Source organism: Marmota flaviventris, chromosome 14, assembly GCF_047511675.1.
Source record: "Marmota flaviventris isolate mMarFla1 chromosome 14, mMarFla1.hap1, whole genome shotgun sequence".
In the NCBI taxonomy this organism is placed as follows: Eukaryota; Metazoa; Chordata; class Mammalia; order Rodentia; family Sciuridae; genus Marmota; species Marmota flaviventris.
In genome coordinates this window covers 85,470,176-85,496,442 of record NC_092511.1, presented here as the reverse complement: position 1 = coordinate 85,496,442, position 26,267 = coordinate 85,470,176, and the positions used below count along the sequence as shown (strand labels likewise).

Here is a 26,267-nt window from a genome sequence, read left to right as displayed (position 1 = left end):
TTTACATCTGAGTAATATTCCATTGTGTGTGTGTGTGTGTGTGTGTGTGTGTGTATCTCACATTTTCCTTATTCATTCATCCGGACACCTGGGGCTGTTTCCATAGCTTGGCCATTGTGAACAGTGCAGATATCATTATGACATGGCAATTTCATCTCCTTTGGGTGATGTATGTTCAGAAGAGGGTTTGCTGGCTCTGTGGTAGTTGTTGGTAAAACTGAAGAGATTTTTGTGAACCGTATTTTTTTTTCCTCTAAATGCATGGGTATCGCCTCCATTTAGGAGAAACATCATGAGATCTTCAATATTTTAACTTAGGAGAATGAATTACACGAGAATGTAAATGTAAAGACCAATGCCCCAAGGGGTTGAATATCGAGGTGCTGCTGCTTGCAAGGCAGGGTGGGTGTCCGTCCTTTACCCTAGCTTCCTTAAAACAGTTAAGATGGCCATTCAGAGGTGTCAGGCTGCAAATCCAGGACTGCAGTTCTTCTCTCAGTTCAGCCTCCTCTTCCCCTCATTCTCCTCCTGCCAGCTGTGTGGTGTCTGGGAGCCCCTTCCTTACTCCTCCCCCTCTCCTGGGAACCCATGAGCTCTTCCAAACTCAGTGAGAGCCGACAGAGACGCAGCATCTTGCTTTCTTCTTTGTAAAAGGTTTTCACTAATTTTTAGGTTCAAAAGCACCTGTAAACGAGGCTCGAGGTGATCCTAGCAGCTGCTCGGGGGAGGAGCCCTGGGTCGTGGTCCAGTGATGGTGGTGGGGGTGGCCCCGGCTGCACTGTGGAGGTCTAGGGGGTCCTTGACCATCAAGAGGCGAGCAGCTAAGGATATTTGACCTGAAAAGAGGCGTCTCTGGGGCAGCAAACAACTCTGTCCCAATGTTTGAGGCTGGCCGCATCCCTAGAATGCCTTAAAATTGTTTTTTTTAATGGAAACTAACAGGTGTTGATAGAAATATGGAGAAATGACAATCATTGCTGATAGGAATGGGAACTGGTGCCGCCACATTAGAATAGAGTGTGACAGTCCCTCAAACCCTGTGTCCCCAGAGTTCCACTCCTTGGTATACACCCAGGAGAAAGGAAAGCATAGATCCACACGGAAATGGATGAACCATGCTCACAGCAACTCCTTTCATAATAGCCAATAGGTGGAAGCAACCCTGCTGCCTGTCAGGGGCTGAGTGGATAAGCAAACAGATAAGATGGAATATTATTCAGCCTTTAAAAAGGAAGAAATTCTGACACCTGTTTCTGATATGAATAGACCTTGAAAAAATCATGCTAAATTAAAATCCAGTGACAATATATTATGTGGTGATAGAGCCAAGAAAGACAAACTCACAGAGACATAAAAGGGGTTGAGGGAGGAGAATGGAGAGCACTTCATAGATCCAGGGTGTTTCTCAGGGGTGACGACAAGTTTTGAAAGGAGAGCTGGTGTGTGCGCCTCATCGTGAGCACTGTGCATGCCACTGAGTTGTGCACTTTGGAATGGAGGGCAAAGGCATTTTGGCTCAATGGGAAGAAATTTCTAGTAAGTACAACTAGCAAGAAATAGAACAGCGAGGTCACTAGAGAAATCAACTGGTGGGCCCCTCCCCTGCCCCTGTGGAGGAGATTGGGGAGCACAGCTGGATGTTGGGGGTGGCATTCAAGCTCTGGGGCAGCAATCAAAAGTAGTACTTTGGCCTCTTCCAGGGATGCCAGTGACTGATCTAGTGCGTAGCCTGGGCATCCAGACCAAGGCTCTTGGTGGCCCTCAGCTTTAGGTGGAGCAAGTGACCTTTAATGTCCCTCCCCTCCCGCAACCCCCTCCACCCCCTGGGTACTCCCATCATAGTGACATGGCACAGCACCTGCAGCCCCCTCCTTCTGGGAGCAGGCTAGAAATGCCGCTCTCAGTCCCTCCCCACCCGCTGGTCAGAGTCCACCTTTGTGTGAGCCCCCAGGTGACCTGTGTGCTGCGTGGACCTCTGAAGTACTCTGAGTTGCCTTCTCCTGTGTGACACATCACTGTTCCACGGACGAGAATGTCCAGGCACAGGGGCTTCACTGGCTCTGCCCCCTCACTGGCTCTGGTGATGCCGGGCCGGGGCCCTCCCCACCAGGCCAGGACCCCATTTCACTCATGCCTGGCTCCCGCCCACCTCCCTCTGCCCCCCACATGCCCTTCCCGCAGCCCAGGCTGAGTCAATATTTGATGTGCTGAGGAGAGGAACAGACAAAGCAAGGAGGAAATGCAGGGCCCTTCAGCTGGCAGGTGCCCACACACCTGCGCTTACCCAGGGCTGAACTTCCCGTGTCCTGCCTCCCCGTTGGCACCTTGCTTGGGTTGGGGTGAGAACAAGGATGGGCATGCATGTCCCCAGTGTGGGGACAGAGTGGCAGCACAGCCATCCCACTTGGCTAGGGCAAGAGGAGCCTGTCCTTTCTATTGTGGCTGCAGGTGGGAGGAGGGACCCATCCCCAGGTCCCCCGCCCAGTACGGACACTCTCGGTTTGAATATTGTTGTCACTAGCTTTGCCCGCTAACTCCATGGCATATTTTCATGCATGTGACCTTCTTAACCTCTCCGTGCTTTGGATTCCTCTTTGACAAATGGGGAGCCCTACGCTGCAGCTCCCTGGGGACCGAGACAGAACACAGTGCCCCAACGTCCAACTGATTTCTTTTCTTGCAGGAACTTGTCAAAGGTTCATGGCTGCCTTACGGGGCCCCACTGCTGATCAGTGCTCCCCATGTGATCGGGGTGGAGACTCCAAAGCAGAGAGAGGCAGAAAGTGTGGTGCATGAGGTCAAGACAAGGGAAGGGTGCTCTGGTGGCCGCTGACAGTCACCATGACTCACATACGAACACAGGGCAAACCCATTCCCCGGCCTTGGAGCTTGATCCTGTGGGGTTCTTCATGTCACGCATGTCCTCATCGACTGTTCCCTTCCTTTAAATACAAACAAATACCCCCGAAACAAGATATAATAAAAGGCCTTTTTATTTGGAATACAGATTCAGTGGAATTTGCAGAGGTTCACACTGAGTGCACCCGTCCCCCAATTTCCCCAGTGATGACGTGTTTTGTCACTACGGCACAGTCTCACATCCCTTCCAAGGGCAGCGCCCCCAAGGACCCAGTCACCTCCCACTGGGCTCCACCTCTTAAAGGTCCTTCTCTCACATCACCCTGCGGAGGACCAAGCCTCCAGTCCGTGAGCCTCTGGGAGACAAATCACATCCCAACTGTAGCAGAAGGACTGATTTGTTAAACTGACCCCCGCCCAAAGAGCAAAGGCCTGACTGAGATCTGTCAGGGTCAGATGTTGTCACTGGTGACTGGGTTTATGCCGGGCCATCAGCAAACTTGGTCATAGATGGGATGGGCAGGGCCTGTGGATCAGTCTAGTCATTCCCAGCGGGGGCCACAGGCACCTGACACAGGGTGGAGACCACCTGACAAGTTTGCAGAGAGGTCTGACAGAGTCGTGCAGGGTGACAGCATACACCCAAGCTTCAGGGAGCTACATGCCCCAGGATGTGAAGGAGCTGCAAAGCCACTGGTTGAGAGGACAGAGGACGGGCATCGGCGGCTGACGTGTCCCATGGCACAGTCATGGGTGGAGAATGGCTTGTAACCGGGGCTTCTGCTCTCTGGGGGTTCTTAACCCCCTCCCTCAGCCTGCCTATGTGGCCACCAGTGCCCAAAATTCCTGCCCAAAACAGTGTATGAGATAGCTGACCACCTTCAAGACCTCAGATGCATACAGTGTTTTGTGGTTTACAGTGGTTACTTCTTACTCCACCAGAGGAAGAAACTGCAGTCCCAGAATGCTTGCTGATTCCCCAGAGGCCAGGAGGGTGGTCCGTAATGGAGCCCACCCCGGTGCATCTTCTAGTCCCATCTTGCCATTGATTCAAGCCCGTCCCACAGACAGTGGGTTTTCCATCTTGCACCTGGAGGGAGGCACGGGGCCCGGAAGCATTGTGTGAGTTTCTGGAAAGAACTGAGAAGAAAGGAGCAACCCCTCTTCCACAGGGAGCCGAGCTGGACCCCTCTCTTTTCTCCAGGGGAAGGGGCTTAAGAAAGAAATGAACCCGATTCCATATTATAGGGTTTTCTAAATCCAGAATCCGCTGCAGACCCCTGAGGTGCTTTGCAAGCTGCTTACTTTTGTGTGAAATCACTGTTTTTTTTTTCAGTATTTTTAAGTTCCTGTGAGTTTTGTTCTTGAATTGGGTTTCTTCCTCTGTCTAGATGCAAATCACATTCTCATTTTCTCCCTTTGGCCATATAAGAGATCCCAAGGGAACGTACCAGAAAGCAGTACCTGTGGAAGAGAAATTCATTGCTCTTTTCTGCAACCAAGATGAAAACTAGTCGAAAGAGGAATGTGTATGCTTTGTACAGCCCCTCACCTCAGACATTGGCAAATTCTTCCTGCCCCTTGAATTCTGGGTATAAATCTTACTGTGTCGCCAAGTGATGCATATGCACACACATACACACACACATACACATACACACACATACACACACACATACACACACATACACATACACACACATACACACACACATACACACACACATACACACACATACACACACATACACACACATACACACACACATACACATACACACACACATACACACATACACACACACATACACACACATACACACACACACACATACACATACACACACATACACACACATACACACACATACACACACATACACACACACACACATACACACACACACACATGCTATTAAGATCTCACTTGTGGGCAAGCCTAAGAAAGGTGGTGTTGTTGGTGGTTTTATAAATGTAAGCTCCCATGACCTCAGTATGTTTGCAAACTGAAGTGTGGGTCCAAAGACAGCACGCCTCAGAGGAAATCAGAATAAGATCATTCGTACAAAGACAGGAACTTCATTTCTATTCCAGAGCCAGGCAGAATAGACAATTTGAATTATGTGAAGGAAGAAAGAATCTCAAATGGGTAATTTAGTGAGAGGGTAGTAGAGAGAAAAATATTTCTAGGGAAAGAGTTAGGAAGCTCTTAGTACTTGTTACTGTCATTCTGGTTTAATATTTATATTTATACAATGTGTGTAATATTGTATGTCGATGTATTATTATTTATATATAGAGAGAAAAATTTGATTCTGCCTAACTGAAACCAACCTTAAGATCTTTTTTTACCTTTCTATTCTAAATGAATGAATGAATGAATGAATGATAATAAGTAGCTTCTTTTCTCAAAAAAAAAATGAGAAAATTTTAAGTGTTTTTGTTTATACCACAAATTTTGTCTCGTTTATTTATTAGCTGTTTTCCTTTTCTTCCAAACAGGTTTGCAAAATCTGAAATTCGTTCGTTTAGGTTTATAATGTCCAAGAGTGTGTGTGGCCTTGGAATGATTCTTTAGTTCTGTTCTAAAGATTCTGAATTTGGTATTTAGATGCGTAGCCAGTTTTAAATATGTTTTCATGGGCCTGATCATCTTGCATACACTGGGAAGTGAAGCCTATATGACTACTTAGGTAAAGATAAGAGTATAACAAAAATAAACTTAAAAAGAAGAGTACAACAGGTACCGAATGGCTTGCTTAAGTGAATGCGCCGTTAAATGCTTTGAATACCAGGTAGGACGAATGCATAGCAAATCTAACAGCATTTCACTTTTGACTTTGATACATTTGACTGACATGAAATTATTTATCGAAAATCAAAATCAAAATTCAAACATTTTCCACCACTTTACCCAGAATTTCAAAGGATCAAAAAAAAAAATTGCATTTGGCTAATGGCCTGAAACCAGGTGGATGCGACTTTGCTAAGCCAGCTAATTGGCAGCCAGGAGTTCTGCCTCTCAGATGGCTCATTAGTGAGGTGGGCGGGATCCACGCTCCTCCAATTAGTGGGCCCTGAGCCACTTGCAGATTTAAAATATGATTCAGCTCACAGAAATGTTGTTTACCACCAACTCTTCAGAGAAAGACTTTTATGTGAGCCCATGTTCCTTGATCTGGCAACCTTCTGGATTGCAAGGCACATTTTCAAGGACTTGCTTTGCAGGTTTTCTGATACCCGGTGACAGTCTTGGGAATGAAGAAATGAAGATAATTGACATCCCAGGGTTAGGATTTGGTATTTAGATGCACAGCCATTTTAAAATATGCCTTTGGAATTGTTCCTGGATTGTGATTTAAAACAAAAACAAAGACAGTTACTAGAGCTGTTTTCCCCCTGTCTCATACATCGAGATGCCTCACAGGTGTTATGTCCTTTGGCTTCATAGCCACCCCGTGAAGGTGAGAAACTGAGGCAGAGAGAGGGTTAGGCGCCGGGCCAGGTTCACTCAGGTTAGAGGAGAGTCACGATTTGAACACGGGATCTTCCTGGGCTGTGGCCTCTTGGCCAGCAGATTCTCATCCCTCATATCATGGATCCTGTTTATCATCTGCTGAAGAGGTTCATGGGCAAGTTAAGGGACAGGAGGGGGAAGGACCGATCATCTGCCCTTCAGTTCTTTAAATGGCTAGAGAAGACTTGTCCAATGAGGTCATTTCCTGAAAGAAGTTGGATGAAGAGTCCCAAAGCCCTGGGATTTTAAATTTTGAATGTCTCTAAAATATTAACTGGAAAAACGTTCTCATAACATTTGCTGTAGAGAGGAAATGCAGAGGAGACACTGTCCAGCATCTGAGAAAAAAAAAAAAAAAAGACCGCTAACGTTTAATTCCACCTGTGTGTATTTATGCAGATTCCGTCCCTTTGGCCTGGGCCTGGGCTCTGCTGGGAAACCTCTCTGAGGGACCACCCCCCACCCCTGCACTAACCCTTATTTGCTTCTGCCCCAGGGGCGCCAGCGGAGTGGTGTAGGAGGTGAGCCAGGGTCCTGTCCTACTAATCTGGTTCCCCAGGATCCCCGGTATCAGCCTTCAGATTTAAAACAAAAACAAAGACAGTTACTAGAGCTTTCCCCCCTGTCTCATACATTCTAGATGCCTCACAGGTGTTATGTCCTTCGGTTTCATAGCCACCCCGTGAAGGTGTAGGCTCGCCCCTCATATGATGACCTGATTCCAGCCAGAAGTCCCTAACAGTGTATTAGTTCACCTCAGGGCAATTTCCCCAAAAGTATCTGGCACTTTTTTCAATTCCTGAGCCAGCCAGGTGGGTAGGGGACAGCTTTAACCCCGGCTGGTCACAGGGGCAGTGGCCTCCTCCATAGTGAGGGTCTGTGCCCACCAGTCCCACGCCACCTCCCCAGGAAGCATCCTTGGTGGGTGCTGAGGGGAAAGGACATCATTGGGAGGGAGCCAGAGCACTGGGAGAGCACCACCTTGCCTGGCAGCATGTGGCAAATCATCACAGGGTGCACCTGTGCAGGTGAGGAGTCCTGCAAACACCCACAAAGACACGCCATGGGTCTTCAATGGCAGCAAAGTGGCAGCGAGTGTGGGTCTACCTTTTTGTTTTGTTTTAGTTACACATGACAGTACAGTGATCTTGACATATCATACATTTGAATCTAAGATACCATCTCACTCCAGTAAGAGTGGCAGCCAACGAGTACTGGCGAGGATGTGGGGAAAAAAGCACATTCATACATTGCTGGTGGGACTGCAAATTGGTGCAGCCAATTTGGAAAGTAGTATGGAGATTCCTTGGAAAGCTGGGAATGGAACCACCATTTGACCCAGCTATCCCACTCCTCGGTCTATACCCAAAGGACCTAAAAAGAGCATACCACAGGGACACAGCCACATCAATGTTTATAGCAGCACATTCACAATAGCTAGACTGTGGAGCCAAACTAAATGCCCTTCAATGGATGAATGGATAAAAAAAAATGTGGCATATATACACATGGAATATTACTCAGCACTAAAAAAATAATAAGATCATGGCATTTGCAGGGAAATGGATGTTTACTCGGGAGGCACTCTCTGGGTTGTCCTCTTACTGGCTGCCCTGCCTGCCCCCTGGAGGCTGGCCTGAGATGCCCCAGCTGGGCCCAGCCAGGCCTTCCTGGCAGCCCGGGCTCCTCACCATGGGAGAGCGGCTGTCCACCGACCTGCTTTTCCTGTTCCCCCACAGCAGACGCAGCCTGCTTAGCCTCTTCAAGAGGGGCCCCACAGATCAAGTGGCTCCTCCAGTCATGCACATGGCCACCTCCCCTGTGAGTGTGTGTGCATCTGTTGAAAGGGACCTGTCATTCAGGGTGGCTGGATCACAGAGTCCGAGCACAGGGGCGTCCATCAACCCCAGGGGCAGCCTGCCTCCCCACCCTCTCACTCTAGGAGGAACCAAAGTCTGGCTCTTCTCCAGCCTTTAGAAACACATTCCTCAGTGGAAGCTCTTCAGCCCCGTCTACCCCCTACCGAGCACCTGTCCTGAGCTCCCAGGACATCAGCTGCCTGCTGAAATGCCAAGAGCCTGGGAACCACCCTGTCCTTTGAGAGGTTTGCCATGGACCTGGGGGGAGGATCTGAGCAGCTAAGGCAGAGGCGAGGCCAGAACAGGTAGAAGAGGAGGCAGAGAGGGGGGATGTGGCAGGGCAGAAGGTGTTGGGATGGCGGACAATGTGCCTGTGGTCGGGCTGACGTCCCAGTTTGGCAGCCTGACATCCAAGGCTTTGACTGCTACCATTGGGAGTCCCCCCCCACTCCCCACCCCCCACCCCCCTCCCCCACAGCCCTCCCAGCCCCCCCCCAGCCGTGGGCCATGCTAGTAGATGTACTTATTATCCTCCACCTAGCCTCTTGCACATTGACTACCTTTTATTCTTTTTCATGTGCGGTTTTTAAAATTCCAATTTGTCATATTTGACAGCAGAATGCATTACAATTTGTATCACACACATAGAGCACCATTTTTCATTTTTCTGGCTGTACACAAAGTACATTCACACCATTCGTGACTTCATACATGTACTTGGGGTGACGATGTCCATCTCATTCCACCGTCTTTCCTACCCCCATGCCCCCTCCCTTCCCCTCCCACCCCACCTTTATTCTTATTTTTTAAAAAAGATTTGTAGTTGTAGGTGGACAGCATGCCTTTATTGTATTTGTTTATTTTTATGTGGTGCTGAGGATCATACCCAGTTCCTCCCACATGCTAGACACGCGCTCTGCCGCTGAGTTACAGCCCCAGTCCCGACTACTACCTCTATTCTTTGCTGGAATTTTGCCACATTGCTGCCTGTGGGCATAGGATAGTGTTGGTCATTTGGAAGAAAAAGTGAGGATCAGGTCGTTAGGATATAATAAGCTGATATTTGAGAAAACCATACTCCAGAGCTTTACCCACTGTCAATTTCACCTGTGTATCGGGTGCATAGCAATGTGCCTTAAGAAGGGAACCCTGGGTCTGTGCTTTCTGTCTCTGAAGCCATGACTGACTGAGGGGACGTGTCTGGAACTCTCCTTGCATCCTGAAGCCACCATCTGGAGCTTCAGAGTCAGGGCCCAAGGAGAAGTGGACCCTTGGATGAATTGTCCATTTATTGGGGTTACTTGGTTGGACCTTTATAAAAAGACAGCTCTCCATCCATCTCCTTTGAAACAAGAAGAAATACACTTCCCGTTTCTCCCGTGGTCTTGCCAGCCTTACCTAAGGCCAAGAGTGACAGATGTAAAGAGAGAAATCTAAGATGTCTCTAATTTACACCACGATTATCTGAACGCACACGGAGAAATGAGATTTCTAGTCCCGAGGACGCAGGCACTGGGCTTGAGACATTTCTAGAACAGCTACAGTCATCCTTTGCTGGGTAAACTGTTGTGGCCAGTGGTTTTCCCTGGAAAGGCAGGGTTTTCTGGTGGGTGAACTTGAAACCCCTTCTCCAGGGAGGGCTCCTGCCCAAGGTGCTCTTTGGGTCTGTCTTGGAGTCTCATCTTCCCATCTGAATTGTCCAGCGGTCAGGTCTCTCTGCAGAGGTGGGATGTGGCCAGGTCTACGGCTGTTTCAAGACATCGACTTTGGGACATTAGCCCCACTCGTACACAGTGCCCTCGCCCCACCGACCTCAGTGCCCATCACAGTGTAGGCTGATGGGCATAGGGAGTGTGTGGACAGCTCTTGGGAAGCACAAGTCAAGTCACCATTCTTGCTCTGGGAAAGCTTGGAGGGCAGGTATTGGTAAAAGAGGAAGGACATTATTCGATGCTGGCAATCTTTCTCTATTCCAAAACTGATGGCCCATCCAGAAAATGCCGTTGTGTCCTTAGGACCGTCCCATGACAGAGGTTCTCATGAACCCTGATGCCACCTTGCTGTGCTGCTGCTGAACCCAGGTGGCCTGAAATCCCCATAGTGGTCACACCCTCTCTCTCCCTTCCCCCCTTTCTTCCCTCTTCCCTGAACAATCAGCAGACACTTGCTGAACATGCTGCTCTGCAGTTTGAAGTTCCAGGATGGGAGAGGGACTGTGCTGGTGTTCGGCTCCGCAGTGTCTGGCCCCTCGCCGGGGAGGGCGGTAAGGTGTGCGTGGGGCTTTGGGGAGGGGTCTTATGCCTTGGGGTTCGACCTGGATCAAGTGGCTCTTCTAGCTCAGGGAGGGTGTGTCTCTCCTCCTTCTGAGATTCAGGGAGCCCAGTTGTCCCCATCAGCTTTTGCCCACAGACTTCTGTTCCTCACAGCTTACCTCTCGGCTCTTGGTCCACTCTTGGTCGTTCTGACATTCATTTTATTTTTTTTTCCTAATGCATTTGGTCCGTGTGCACAATGTCACCAGACTGTGCATCCTGAAGTTGGGATTATCGAGTTTTTAGGAGGTGAAGGAAGTGGGGAAGGGCAGCCAGGATTTGTCCACTGTGTGTATTTGGGTCCAGTTATATCAACACTGTGGAGGAAAGTCCTCACCAGGCAGTTAAGCACCAGTGGATCCCAAATCCCCAATCGCTATGACCTTCAGGCCAGCTCAGAGGCAGCGGGAGATGCCGGCTCCCCTGACTTCCGGGGCTCCTCAAGGCCCCTCATCCCATTTGACTGTAAGAGAAGGTGGGCGGGATGGTAGTACACACCTGAAATCCCAGCGGCTCCGGGGGCTGAGGCAGGAGGATCACAAGTTCAAAGCCAACCTCAGCAAAAAAGCGAGGCCCTAAGCAACTCAGTGAGACCCTGTCTCTATACAAAATAGGGCTAGAGATGCGGCTCAATGGGTGGTCAAGTGCCCCTGAGTTCAATCCCCAGCACCCCCACGTCCCCCACAAAAAAAAGTGAATAAGTAGAACAATCACAGAGAAGTCATGCGGCGTGAAGGAAGAGACGCCCTTGCTATGGGCATGTCCTGGGTGTTGCCTGTGGGGGCCACCTGCAGCCTGCGAGCTTGGCTCGGCCCTGGCAGTGTCCACAGAGGTGATGGGCAGCAGTCTCCTGGCTGGACAGTGTGGACAGACGGTGGATTCTCTATTTCAACTGCAAATAAAAGAAGCAATGATGACGGAAGAGGAAAGCCCATGCCGAGTGCGGACGCTCACCCAGAGAGGTGTGTGGCCTTACGCGGCCAAGTGGCCCTGGTCCTGAGGGGCCTGGCCTCTTCCCAGTTAAAAGCGCCCATCTCTGACCACGGTGCTGTAGCAATGGAGGCAAAGGACCCGATGAAGCATCCTGACAGATTCTCACCTCCACTGTGGAGACTGAGCCTCAGCCACCTGGGCTTACAGATGACGTCATTGTTCCCAAGCTCTGGTGAAGGCCACCACATGCCTTGTAGGGAAATGGGTGGAGGACATTCAAACCTCCATTAGTTCATTCCCAAGCTAATCCCGCTGCCTTGCTCAGTGAGCGGTTCACAGGAAACATCTCACAGTTGGATTAAACAGAACTCCTCGTTCTGATGTTAAATCCAAGATTCTGCAGCCCAGGTGCCCCAAAACTAGTTGGGCTTCTTGTTCCAAGGACATCTTTTTCCTTAGCTTTCCTTGCAACCTTGAGAACGATTAGGATGACACTTCCCAGACCCACAGAAGTGCTGGGGGCAACCGTTCTGTGGAGGGGGGATGCCCGGCCAGGCAGTGTTTTGTGGGTCATCCGGGTTTGTCTGGGGAAGCCAAACAGCGGTTCCCAACAAAGGCTCTGACTGACTCGGCGCAGGCGTGACTCATAAATCTCCTCTTCCCTCTTGCTGATTTCTTCAGGCAGCTATTGTCCACACCCTGACCACACACTGTCACCCATCAGGTTGCCTAGTTGACTCAGGATGACACCGTGTAGCAATTTGAACTCTTGATAAAGGGGGCCCCTCGGAGGAATCTCAAGGCATGGAATGTGAGTGTCAGAGGTTGCAAGAACAAGATGTCACGTCAGGATGGCCCTGCAACCCGGGTGCTATGACTGTTTCTACTTGGGAAATGCCAATGTCCTTGTGAATTTACTTAATAACACATTTTGTGACTCTCTTTTTTCGTCCATTCCTTCATTGCCTAGGTCACCATTTCCCTGAATCGTGAATCACCAGACCCTGGGAAAAAAGACGAGCAAAATCAATTCTGGTTCTAACAGGCAGATCAAATCCATCCTTGGTTCTGGAAGTTTAGATACCGTGGTAGCATTGGCCACTGGTCACAGAAACCCCATGGGTGGGGGTCTGCTTATGGGTTTCTTCTGGGAGTCCAGCTCTGAGAGGCCCCCTGTAAGAGTTCTGAGCTGTAGGTACGTGGGGATAAGCGCTGTAGTGGGCTCAGGTGGCGAGCTTGCCTTTCCCAGGTTGAGGAACGAGCCAGAACGTGATGAGAATTCCTTAGTCAAAGAGGAATCGGGATTGCAGGAGCCGCCGGCTCTCGGGTTTCACTGTCTATTTCCTTTAGACAAACTGTTTTTTCCACAGCCAATGAATCACTACAATCCAGAGAGCCATTCCCTGGAGAGGAAGAATCAAAATGTGGAAGTAATTTCCTATCTTCCCCAAGTGCCAAAGGGAGACAAAGTGAGTGTCGAGTTCATCAGCGACTGTTTCTTAAAACATTTTATTTCTTAAATATAATGAGGAAACATCACTGTGAGGCTCCTACATGTGAGATACAGACATTCACGCAGGAATACATGAGGTCCCCTCACCAGGGCTGACTGGAAGGACAGAAGGCATGTCCTCACTTGGTAATAAATAAACCCCATCCAACTGGGGAGGTGCATGAGCTTTTGACCTCTTTTGATTTCAACAATCTTGTTTCAATATTTTTTTTTCTTTTTAATGAACTCAATTCTCCAGGTTTTTTTTAATATGGTGGGGAAGAATATTGGGATTTTCCAGCTAGCTTGGGACCTATAATTCAAACCACTTCTCAGTCAGTTTGAAAACATCATGATTTTATTTTATAAAAACACTGGCCTTGAAATACAACAGGCTTAGAGTAGTCATTTCATGGAAAATTCATGATGATGCAGAGTGACCCAGGGGAGCCTGTACGGGTTGGGTGGAGGATTCTAACTTGACATCAAGGAAGAAGACCTAGTAGTGATTGACACCTTTTTTTTTTTTTAAACTAGGAATTGAACCCAGGGAGCACTTAACCACATCCCCACCCCTTTTTATTTTTTATTTTGAAACAGGGTCTTGCTAAATTCTTAGGGCGTCGCTAAGTGTGCTGAGGCTAGCTTTGAACTTGCAATCTTCCTGCCTCAGCCTCCTGACTCACTGGGATTACAGGCATGTGCCACCGCAGACAGCTCTGATTGATACTTTTAACATGGGCCAGCAAACTGCATGGAAACCAAATCAGGCCCACAACTTGCTTGTATAAATAAAGTTTTATTGGAACACAGCCACACTCAGTCATTTACATATCTGATGGCTGCTTTTGACCTACAATAGCAGAGTTGAGCAGGTGCAATAAAGACTGCACGGTCTGCTTCTGGAATGTTCACTAGGTGGCCTTTCACAGAAAATCAGCCCAGCCAATCCCAGCGGTGGTAGAATGACAACATGTCTATCTGTGTATATTGTTATGTGGTCTCCTGGGGAGACCTAGGAGTGAGTTGTCAGGCCCTGGGGGGCCCTGTCACCTGCCTGATTCATTGGTTCACTGCTGACTTACTGGGAGCCCCAGGGCAGATGTGGCACAAGAAAGCAGTCTCACTGCCATTTGCTGGGGACAGAGCTGATTGTGTACTAGGTGGCGGGGGAGGGGGGAATATGTTCTAGAGTTCTGGGGGCAGAAAGGTCACCTGAGTCATGTAGATGTCATTTGCAGGCCTTGCTTTTGTCCTTCAATTAAAGTCCTGTATTTAAAGGACATTCTCCACCATTCCTGCCTGTGTTGACTGCATCCCCGTCCATCCCTCAGGGCCTCCCAATGGCCTCCTGCAATCCTGACGGCTTACCCCCGGGCAGGTCGTCTGCTGGGTGCACATGGTGCCTGTCTTTCCACCATACACACACTTTCCATAGCTGATAGAAACGGTGATCCTGTTCTTCCCAAAGACATTCTGTGGGCTTAAGTGCCAGTTTCTATCGCCAGCCCTTTAACTTGTCATCACTGATACTGCAATTAACAGCAGCTAGAATCTTTAGATGACTTATTTGTGCCTGGGTTTCTCATGGATTTTCTCTTACAACCAGAGGGGAGCCCCTTCCCCACTTCAGAGATGGAGAGCCAGGGCAGGATGTGCGCACTTTATAGGGTGATGTAGAGTCACTGCAGGCCAGAGCTCAAAGAGACCAACTCCAGGCCACCTGCCTTCCTCCTTCCCAAATGTGGGAGCACTGCCTCCCAGCAGCAGGTGGCTCTGCCACCTCCCTAGGGACCTCTGGGCCCACTGTGCTCCATTGGCCTTGCTGGGTGAGATCCTCAGGTTGGTCTGCTTCCAGGACCTGGCCCATTGTCACCCCTGCACCCTGCTTGATGTCTCCACAGCCCTGCCTGTGACAACAGGCAAGTGGTCCCTGGGGCAGGCAGGCCAGGCCTAGCTGGATCACCTGTCTTGGATGCCTCTGGGCTGAAAGCACCTTCCGGAAGACAGTCTGTCTTGGTTCCGGAGCTCTTCTTTGAAATGTCCAGTCTGTGTCACCCCAGAGGCCATGTCCGTTTGACCCCGTGGTGGCTCTCCGGCTATGCAGAGATTGTACTCATTGGTGTTCAAGACAGGGCCATCTGTGGTGTTGCAAATGACAGGATTTCATCCTTTTATGGCTAAATAGTACCCCCTTATATATGCACCACATTTTCTTTATCCACTTACTCATTGTTGGACATTTAGGCTGATCTGAAATCTTGGCTACTGTGAATACTACAGCAATAAATATGCAAATACAAATATGTCTTCAACATACTGATTTCCTTTCCTTTGACTATATGCCCAGGAGTGGGATTGCTGGATCATGCGGTAGTTCTATTTTTAATTTTTTGAAGACCCTCCACATAGTTTCCATAATGGCCACACTAAGACGCATTCCCGCCAACCGTGTGTGAGGGTTCCCTGGTCCCCACAGCCTCACCAGCACTTGTTATCTTTTTTTAAAATATGTATTTTTAGTTATAGATGGACACATGACCTTTATTTTATTTATTCATTTTTATATGGTGCTAAGGATTGAACCCAGTACCCCACACATGCTAAGCAAGTGCTCTACGGCTGAGCCACAACCCCAACCCCACTTATTATCTCTTGTCTTTTGATTGTGGCCATCCTAACTGGAGTCAGGTCTCTCATAGTGGTTTTTGATGTGCAGTTCCCTGGAGATTAGTGATGATGAACATTTTTCCATAGTTGCTATCAGTCACGTATCTCCTTCTGAGGACCTTAACGTAATGGTGGACATCATGTTAAGTGAAACAGCAGACCCAGACAGACAAGGACCATAGGATCTCACTCTTATGTGGAATCCACTTGGAAGTAGGGTAAAAGGGCGACCCCCAGAGTTGGGCAAGGGGTGGGGAGTACGCAGTCAGTGGGTACAAAGTTATAAGTAGATACAAGGATTAAGTTCTGGAGTTGTGTGACACTTAACGATAAGTTATATATTATATGTTACAAAAGAGCTAGAAGTTTTGAATGCTCTTACCACAAAGAAATAGTAAGCCTATAAGGTGATGGATATGCTAATTTCCTGATTTGATCATCATGCAATGTTCACATGAATCAAAACATGACACTGTACCCATAAATATGCACAATTATTATGTATAAATTTTTAAAGATTGAAAAATGCATTACATTTAAAAAAAGGAACTCCAACGCAGCCAGGAAGAAAGGATGAGGTCATTGTCACCCCCCTGAACAGGGCTGAGTGACCACAGCGTGAAGGAAAAGGGTAAGACGGTCAGGTGAGGCAGGTGTAGGAAGGACAGGACTCACCTTGAGGCCTTCCTGTGCTCCAGGAATTAGCTGGGCCCTTATTGCCCACACTGGGCATCAGCCACACTTCAGGAATGAGGGACATGGGGACTCTCCATGTTTAAGTGGCTTGCTCAAAGTCACAGAGCAATTCGGTTGGAGAAAAGTGAAATCGGGCTGACTCTGAGGTAGGAAGCCCACCCATCCTGGGCGGCAGTGGGTGGGTAGAGAGGGGCTGCCTGAGTCGGCTCCAGGAGACAGTGTCCAGGGCCCTCTGTGTCCCTGAGCCTGAGTCTGTGGCCAGGCCACGCAGCCCTGCTGGGAGTGGTGCCTCCTGACGTGTGGGCAGAGGATAACTATGGTCTGGCCACTCCGCCCGCAGAACTGGATGGAGATAAGATGAGGTCTTGCTTTTTCAGAACTTGGCAGCAGCCAGGGTTGGTGAGGGAGCCACAGGGCACGGGCTGTCATCTCTGCCCCAGTGGATCTTCCCTTTAGGCAAGAGTTCCTGCACACACAGCAGTTTGTGCTTTAATTTTGGTCACGAGGACAGAATTATATCTTCAACTCCACTTCCTAAATGCTGTTACCCTGGATTGCCCGCTCACTGAGATGTTTGTGGGAGTGAATGCGGAGCAGGCTTAGGGGTTCAGGTAAGGCTTGGACCCGGCTGCTTCCCTCCCCCTCCCCTCCCCTTCCCTTCTTCATTCCCCGTACATTTATTGAACACCTACTATGACTCAGGAACGGGGGTCAGTGGGTTAGCCATCATGGATGGGTGAAGACCATCACACCTAACCCTGTCCATCAAAGCAGAGAGCCTTTTTTTGAGTGTCTGCTATGCAGCAGGTTTGGTGAACTTAAGTTCATTTAGAACGATCACTGTCCTTAGAGGCTGGTGACTGTCACTCCTCTCTGTTCAGAACCTCTGTTCATTCCCAGAGTGGGATGGAAATGCAGCCCCATCCCACTTGGGATGAAAAGCCACATTGCCCCTGTCTCCCTGAGGCACCTCCGTCTCTCCTCTGGCTCTGTGTCCCTTGCACCAGCTTTACCCACCACCCTGGCCTCGTGTCTGTTTTGTGCTCTTCCTGCTACCCAGGGGCCTTGCCGGAGGTATCCTCATGGCCCCCTCACTTCCTGCCAATCAAATTTCAAATAGCATCTCTCCAAGGAGGTCCCCTGTGACCCCCTAAAATACCGAAGCCTGCCCCCGCCCCACTCCACCATGACCCTCCCTCACTGTTCCCTGGTTCTTTATTTTTCTCCATGGCAGTGACAAGCGAGTGGTGGCTTTATGTTCATTAATTCCCCTGCCTGTGGTTTGTCCTCGCTTGCCAACACGCACATCCCCCACCCCACAGAAGTGGCATGCAAAAAGGGGCTCTGCTCACGAGGTCCCTGTTGTCCTGCACCCTGCACATCACACAGAGGGCACAGTTGGCACTTGGGTGAATACACTTAGCAGCCGCGTCACAGAGCTTGGAAGTCGAGGCTTCTAGAAAGAGCTGTCCCGTTCGCTCACCAGAGTCCTCGACATCAATGGGACAGTTTTCCCCAAATCAATCCCTGGGTTCCACACCATGGCCACCCAGGTCGTAGCTGGCATCTTTGCAGAAATTAACAGATTGATTCTAAAATTTGCATGGAAATGCAGGATCTGGGATGGCCAGGGCACTCTGGGACGAGAACAGCACTGAGAGGCCCGTCCTACATTGATGATAGGAATTGCCACAAAACTACAGGAATCAGTGTGCTACTGGGATACAGCAAACACAGGATATCAAGGTGTCAGGAAACAAAAATTTTGTGTAAATAGCAGGTTAGTTGTATTTTCTAATGAAATGCTCATTTTGTTTCTAGGCGATGTGCCTCTAAGGCTGGGGAACAGGTCCAATTATTAATCTGACCAAAGTCCAGTAATGACATATCGAAGCCCAAGAGCACAGGGGAGACAGTGTACTTGGATTAATAACTGGATCTGCTGCTTTAAATTTAGAGATTCTTCACCTGGAAAACGAATACCTGGAAAGCTGAAGAAAGATGTATTTTACATGTGATGTGTTAACGTGACTCACGTACCACTTAATGATAAGTGGATTTCTGCCTTAGGCCAACAGCCATGTGACAGGTGACACAGGTACCAGGATGTGAGGAGGAAGGCACTGCCTCTCGGGGGTCTTCCACCCAAATCCCATATGCCCAGTTCAACCAGGAGAGACAGACCAATTGAAGGACACCCTACAAAAACCTCTCAAGCCAGGCACAGTGGTGCACACCTGTAATCCCAGAGGCTCAGGAGGCTGAGGCAGGAGGATCTCAAGTTCAAAGCCAGCCTCAGCAACTTAGCAAGGCCCTAAGCAACTCAGTGAAACCCTGTCTCTACATAAACTACAAAATAGTGCTGGGGATGGGGCTCAGTGGTTAAACACCCCTGGGTTCAATCCTCAGTACCCCCCCCAAAAAAAAAACCTTCTCAAAATGGCCAAGGTCTTCAAATCCAGGGATTTACCTGAGAGACTAGCTGAGAAGAACCTGGGAGATGTGCAAAGAAGTGCAATGGGTGGCGGCCAATGAATGGGCCCTGGAACAGAGATGGGGCAGATGTCAACCCTGAGAAGATCCAGAGAAAGCCTGGAATCTGCTTAATAATCCCGTCAGCAGTGGTTCCTCGCATGATGCTGTTTCAATGAACCGCACCCTTCTGTTCACAGAAGGGGAGCCCCGCGCTTCCTGCTGTCTGAGGGGGAGGGGGAGGATGGGAGCAGGAGGATGACTGAGGGTATGTGTTCCCTTGCACCCCTTCCTGGTTGTGTCCCTCTGTCCGAGGGTGTCCCCTTCCAGATTGAGGAAATCCTCTTGTCTCCCAGCTCTGCTGTTACCAACCCCAGGGGACAAGGCTTCCTTCTTGGTCTCCCACTCCCCACCCACAGCGTGCCAGGTAAGGTCTCCTCCCAGCATCCTACCTGCGCTGTCTGGTTTCCTCAGAATCCTGGTTCCTAAGCCTCACGTGGCTCAATCCATGCAGAGATCGGGAGCCAAGACCCCACTGCCTGCCTTCCTGCTTCCCTCTGGATGTTAATAACATCAACAGGTGTTTTCTCAGCTCCAAGGAGAATCTCCTCTGCCTTCATTGGAGCTCATTTTCTATTCCCTGGCACTCTGTGCTCATAAAAAAAAAAAAATCTGTTCAAAAAATTTTCTCATTGGAAAATCTTTATACAGCTGAGAACAGTCGTTATGGATTTGGTCTATTGGAGAGTGCTTGCCGGGCATGTGCGAGGCCCTAGGGTCCACCCCTAGCACTGCAAAAACAAAAATCTAAAACAAACTTCCCTGTTGTTCCTTTATTAACCCTAAACGTCTCTGTTAGTCCTTTAACCCGACCTCTCTGTGAGACCCTTCCTACTTTGCCTTTGGCTTCTCTCCAGCTCCTCCATCTCAGAAAGGAAGAGAGTGGCTCAAAAATATGATAGGACAGGAAAAGGGAGGGACGGGGAATGACATGGACCAACTCTCCTGTGTACATCTATAAAGCACTGATTTTTGAAAGCCTGTAGGTAAACTGGAGGAAGACCAGTAGGTAGAGGAAGGGGAACAGAGGGAGGGAGGAGGGGAGAGGCAGGGGAGCACGGCCTTGGAAAGGAGAAATTTCAACATGGATGAGCCTTGAGAAGGTTATGCTAAGTGAAGTCGGCGGTCATCAAAGACACGCACTATGATTCCGTGTGTACGTTTGAGTTTTGCAATAGAAGAGTCCTGGAGGTGGAGGGGGAGATGGAGGCCCACTTCGTGCATGCCCTAAACTGCGCACACAGATGGTTAAGGTGGTTGATTTTATCAGGTCTATTTCACCACGATTTTTTGAGTAAAAAAGAAATGTATGTGGAAGACTTAGAGGACAACAGAGGTGACGACCGGTAAGGACATCAGCAGGAATGTCTGCAGCAGGTGCTGCTGGAGAGCCTCAGATGCCTGGTCTGCACAGGGGAGCCATTCATGGGCCTAGTCTGGGTCAAGGGAGAGGAATCGGGGCAGGGACATGGGAGGGGCAGGGAAGCAGAGGAAGTGGGTGTGGACCGTCCTAGCTTCATGGATTCAGGAAATGTTTAAGGCTAAACATAAATCAGAGAAGATGGGGTTGATAAGGGAGCGCTATTAGTCATTTTTAGTGTTTGGTTTATGACTCAGCCACCCCACTCACCCAAACAGGACCCCAACACCATGTCCCTGTGAGCATGCTCTGTCCAGGGGCTGCTGGTGCAGGACACGGATGATGCAGCTCTGTGGGGTCCTCACTCCTGCTCTGGCCACTCGGGGTTGGGAGCAGAGGCCTAGGGCAGGGCATCCTCAGATGAATCGACACCAGGTTTTTAATGTCGTAAAGCTTCGAGCAGATTCCATCTGGAAGACATTAAGCACAGGCCTGTTTGCAGATGTGTTAACCCCACTTTAATTGTGATACAAACCTCAACGCTGAATGCATTTTTTTTTTTTTTTGCTGTCTGTCCCTAAATGCGCCCGCTGTTTACGGAATGGGGCGTCTCTGTAACCAGAGGCCAGGACTTCAGAATTCCTCGCGTCCTCTCTTTGGCTCAAATCCGTGCACCTCGGTAACCAAGATCACCAAACTAAATGATCTCAGGGAAAGCGCCATTAAAAAATCTCATCCAACACTCAATTTCTAGAGAAATTGCCGGTACATTTGCAAAGTGTGGGTTTCAGCGGTCTGACTTCAGATGCTCGGGGTTGAGAGCAAAGCCTTCTGGGTAGGGGTGATTCAGCTTCTCTGTGGTCCCCACCCCTACCTCAGTCACTCAGTTCCTGACACCCTCTGCCTGCAGTCCCCAGCAGGATCTGGTCTCAAGAGCCACTAGGACGTGGTGTGCTGGCTGGAGGGGAACCCCCCCCCCCCCGCCCCCGCCAGGCAGGTGGGGCTCTGGGAAGTGTGTGAATGGAAGGAGGGATCAGGGCCTTGCTCTGGAAGTGGAATAATCCAAGGCCTACATGGGGCAGAAGAGGAAAGCAGGTCACGGGGCCGAGAGGCATCAAGCTAGTGGCCTGGGACAGGAGAGGCTCTGCCGTGAGGTAGGTCCTGCCGACTTAAAGCTGCAAGAACATTCCTGGGTTGTCACTCAAGGGCTCCCATCTGTGAATCTTCACAGTCTGAGGGAAGGTCTGAGGGTGGTGCTCCCATAGGGCGGAGCGAGGTCTTTACAGCAGTTCTGGGGACCCTTGGGGACAAAGCCTTTTGAAAAGATAATGATTTTGCTTTTTAAAAAACCGTGCCTTCTCTCCTGAACGTATGGTGGACTTTTCCAGAAGCTGATAGCTGAAGACTTTGTCACTGTGACGTCTGATGGTGTGTGAGACGTCTCTCAGTGTAAACCCACGTGCACAAGAGCTTTGGGAGTCCTCAGTAAATGTTGAGAGCACAAAGGGGGGTTAGACCAAAAAGTCTGAGAGCTGCGGGGGCTGAGGCATAGAATGAGACAAGGCCCACGGGTGACCACCAGAAAGACCTGGAAGAAAGAGCTGGAAGCAGACGGTGATCACCTGGGTTTTGTTTTGTTTTGCAGGAAAAACTGCATAGAAAATCTAATGGATGAAGATGAGAAAGATAGAGCAAAGAGGTAAGTAAGCGGGGCTCAGCCTCCCTGGGGGTCCTCCCCTCCGTGGGCCCATCCATCTGTCTGACCCTCTTTTAACCAAAGAGCCAGTAAGACAGGCAGCCACGGACGTGTCTACACAGACTCCCTCCTGGATAAATGGCTGTGCCCTCTGAAGTGATTTCAGAGCAGGTCCCCCCCCCCCCCGCCCCCGTTTGGCTCCTCACCTGTTCAGCTGCTCACTGTCTGGCACTTGTCAGCTGGTCTGATTCCCGCGTGCCCGTGTGTCACTCCCATTACGAGGTCCTCTTTTGGGAGGCCTCTGGTGACTGCTTTCCCAGGACAGACACTGCTTGGGAAGGCAGGCTGATTGGAGCTGGGCCGTCCTGGGTTCGAGTCCTGGCTCCATTGCTGAGGAGCTCTAGGCTTTGGCTAATAACAGCATCGCCATTACCCATCATTACTGAATGTCCAGGGGGCACCCAGCCCTGCTGCGTGCTGTCACCTGCTAACTGGAGTGGCACTGTGGTTGGGGTCAATGAGAAAGACTGGCTTGGCGTCTGCATGCTGGAGCCCTTATAACCTTGTGTTGATTTCTTCGTGAGACCTGTATTGACTGCCTACTAAATATCAGGTCTAGTCACGATACGGACATTTTGAAGGTCAAGAATGACTGAGCGCCATCAACTTCACACAGAGTGCCCCGGAATGATGGGGTGAATGGGGTGATCAGGAGGTCCCAGCAGACTGCTAAGGTGCAGGGTGGTGGGCACAGCAATGGAGCTGTGGAAACACAGATGCCCTCTCTTGGGAAGTCGGGCATCTCAGGCCTGTGGACTAACCTCTCAGGCCTTTCTGTTCTGAGATCATTGGCTGTGTCTTCTAGGGCAGTCCCCTGTGAGCCTGCGTAGCTGAGGGGTGTGCCCATTTCCCTTCACGGAACCCATCCCTTGGTTGCTTGCAAACAATGGAGCCCTCAGTGGTCACCCAATTTGATGGCTCCAGAGTGAGTCTTTATCCATGTCACCTGGGGAGGCAGCCAGGAGAACCACACATCCTGGCCAACCCCGCCCGCACCTGCTAGATCTGAATCTTCCAGGCGCTGGAGAGTCTAGATTATTTAAAAATTCCTCCAGTATTTCCTTTTTTAAAATCAGGGATCAGAGGCGTTGGTCGGCAGGGTGGATGGAACGCTGTTGGCATGGGATGAGGACGAGGCAGGTGGAAGGTCAGCCCTACTGACTCATCTCTGCTTTTATCTTATTTTACTCTTATTTCTTATTTTCCATCTGTTTGAAAATTCCTGCAATAAAAATTCAAAATAAACGATGATGCAAATAACTCCACAGCTTATTCTGAAGCACAGGCCCTGGGCTCTGCACTTGGCATTGGGAACCAGGGCTCCCCACAGCTGAGCTGTGCAGGCTCTGCATCATTGCAAGGGTTGCAAAATCCATCTGGACACCAACAAATAGAATAAACCAGAACAGACCAGACTGGACTCCTGTGTGCTCGCCCTATCCTGTGGGCAGGCTGGACTCCAGTTCTTTCCTCTGGGTGCTTTGTCCTTGGGTTTCCTGCAGTGGTAGCCATGGGTAGAGGACTGGAGACATAACCTGGGCTCATGAATCCCAACCAACCCCTTCATGAGTGGAGACTCTGTTTTCTCACCTGCAGCAGGAAATCTGTCCTGATTTCCTCAGGGATTATTTGGGGAATTATCCATGAAGAACAGTAATCAGCTCTTTGTAAATATTGATCACTACATAGATGTGAAAGTGCACACAGTTCACAATAATACACTCTCAGGGTAACAGCAGTGGCCAGCATTCATGAGGACTTCCTGTGTACATCACCGACCCACCGTCTGACCTGTCCCTCTCTATGCATGATCTTATCACACCTCTTGGAGGTGTGCATTGATGGTATTCCCATTTTACAGAGGAGGACAATAAGGCTTTAAAAGGTGGAGTAAATTTTCCGAGGTCAGAAGGCTCTAACAGTGACTGGCAGGTACCAAAGACGACCTGCATTCTGATGTGATGTGGAGTCCCTGGGAATTCTGCATTTGCCATTATCACCTTTAGTCTCTCCTTTGCAACTTCCCTGGCCTGGGCCCAGCCTGTCCACTGCACTGCTTACCTCTAAATCAGGAAGAGATACGACATATGCTTAGGCTCCGCCATCCTCAGAAATCAGCACGCACAGACGTGCAAAAAAGAAAAAAGAAAGAAAGAAATCTTGCCTATAAGTTCCTAGAAATAATTCAATTGTATGCAGGGTCTGCTGTATTTGGATCTGGAGTGTCCCCAAAAGCCCACATGCTAATGGGTTGGTGGCCAGCCTGTGGGTGCTATTGGGAGACAGCGGAGCATTTAGGTGGGGCCTGGAGGGAGGAAGTGAGGTCACTAGGGGAATACCCCTGAAGGGCATGTTGGTCCCCTAGCCCTTTCTTCTGTCTTCGTTTCCCAGATGCCATGAGGTAAACAGCCCTCCTGTGCCTTGTCCTGCTGCAGTGATACATTGTCCCACCACAAGCCCAAACTACAGTTGCAAGTGACCATGGACTGAAACATGAGCCAAAATAAACCTTTCCTCCTTTTATGTTGATTAACCCCAGGTATTTGTCACAGCGATGAAAACTGACTAACACACACAGTTTCTTTTCATTCATTCCCACCTCCTTTCACTTTTGGCAATGGGCATATCCTCTGTATCAGTCAGTTTTTCTGTTGCTAAAACAAAATACCTGAGGCTTAGTGGCTTTAAAAAGAGAAGAAGTTTATTTAGCTTGTAATTCTGGTATGGTTTGGGAGCTTCAAGGCCATGGCACTGTCATGAGCTGGGCTCTGCTGAGAATCTCATAGCTGATGGCATCACAGTAGAAGAGAGAGAGAGAGAGAGAGAGAGATCACATCATAAGCCAGGAAGCCAGAAAGTGAGAGATGATAGTCTTGTCATCTCTGAGTATGCCCTCCTCCCCTTATAGGTCCTGCCACATCTTTACATCACCTTACCAGGGACCAAGTTTCCAACTGGGGAACCCTTGGGGGACAAACCTCATCCAAAGTACTGCAGCCCCACAAGCCCTACTTGGAACCAAGTTTGTAGAGATACTATGGAGAGGCTGCTGGTCCTCCCTCCCCTTGTCCTGGGATGGGGGCACACATTTAGGATGTTTGCTGATACCCAGATCTCTCGTCCAAGGTCCCAGTACCCTTCATCACACTGGGGGAAAACAGAACAAACCAACCCAGGATTAGATCCCCTTCAAAGCCTCTAGTTGACGGGTTTTACAGCAGCCACCTGGAGGCCCTGACATGAATTATTCGCGAAAATTTAGCCTGAGATCAAAACCTTCACAGTCTACAGAAAACGTGCCCCGTGTGAGGTGCGCCCCGGGCTCTGGGGAATTCCTGGCTCGCGTGTGTGTTGTTTGATCCTGTATCTGAACCAGGCCGTGGCTCCACTTTTTTCCATGAATTTCCGTGCGAATCCAGTGGGTATTGATCGAGTGCCTTGTGTGTGTTCAGATCTCTGTGTTATTTTCTTATAGGTAAGTTGTGAAAATAGGATCCTTGTTCTCAAGAAGGAAAAAGTTTGAGAGCTGTTCAGAATCCCTGGGTGATGAAGTTCACAGCTCCCCAGTTTGAGTTGTGGCTGTAGGCACGTCTTTCTAATTCTGATGTGATGAAATATTGTGTGTGTGTGTGTGTGTGTGTGTTCCAGGAAGTGGTGTAGTGTTGCACGCTGGGCACCTGCTTAGGATCAGACAAACTTGGCCTTGATTCCTGCCCTGTTACTCGTCATGGAATCTCTCAGCCTCGGTTTCTGTTTTCATAAAATAGGCGTGATGACGGTTGCAGTTTCCTCCTAGGGCCATTGAGGGATCAGGTCTGGCCGTGTAGGAACACCTGCACACAGTGCTGCTAGGAACAGCTTAACCCCCTGAGCACTCAGGGTGCCTGGAACACTTCACACGGAGTAACTCTCCAGTCTTTATCCCCCGCCCCCCATAGGCCATTACTAGCCCCATTGTGCAGATGAGAAGCCCAAGGCCCAGGGATCACACCGCCAGTCAGTGTCGGGCAGGGGTTCAAATTCCAGCACCAGGTTCTACAGTCTGGGTTCCTCTGACATTCGGGAAAGGAAGCTGTACCTTTTGCTTCAGTGGGTTCACCAGGGGTAGGAACAGTAAGTGCTGATAGAAATCTTGCTTTCCAAAGAAACCAGGTGTCTGTAACTTGGCAATATCATAAAATATAGCTTATCCCATTTCTTTTTTATTTATTTATTTTTTTAAAATATTTATTTTTTAGTTGGACACAATATCTTTATTTATTTAGTCTTTATGTGGTGCTG

The 26,267-nt window shown here is 49.4% G+C and overlaps 2 protein-coding genes across 2 annotated transcripts in view; both read left to right on the top strand.

Annotated features, from left to right (window-relative positions):
- Positions 1–26,267, top strand: part of Rpl31 (ribosomal protein L31) — a 306,946-nt gene that overhangs the window by 194,169 nt on the left and 86,510 nt on the right. The window lies entirely within an intron of this gene.
- Positions 1–26,267, top strand: part of Npas2 (neuronal PAS domain protein 2) — a 157,246-nt gene that overhangs the window by 54,756 nt on the left and 76,223 nt on the right. Inside the window, exon 2 of the mRNA XM_071601833.1 lies at positions 21,876–21,929. Coding sequence (XP_071457934.1) covers positions 21,898–21,929 — 32 coding nt within the window. The 5' untranslated portion in view covers positions 21,876–21,897. The remainder of the gene's footprint in view (positions 1–21,875; positions 21,930–26,267) is intronic.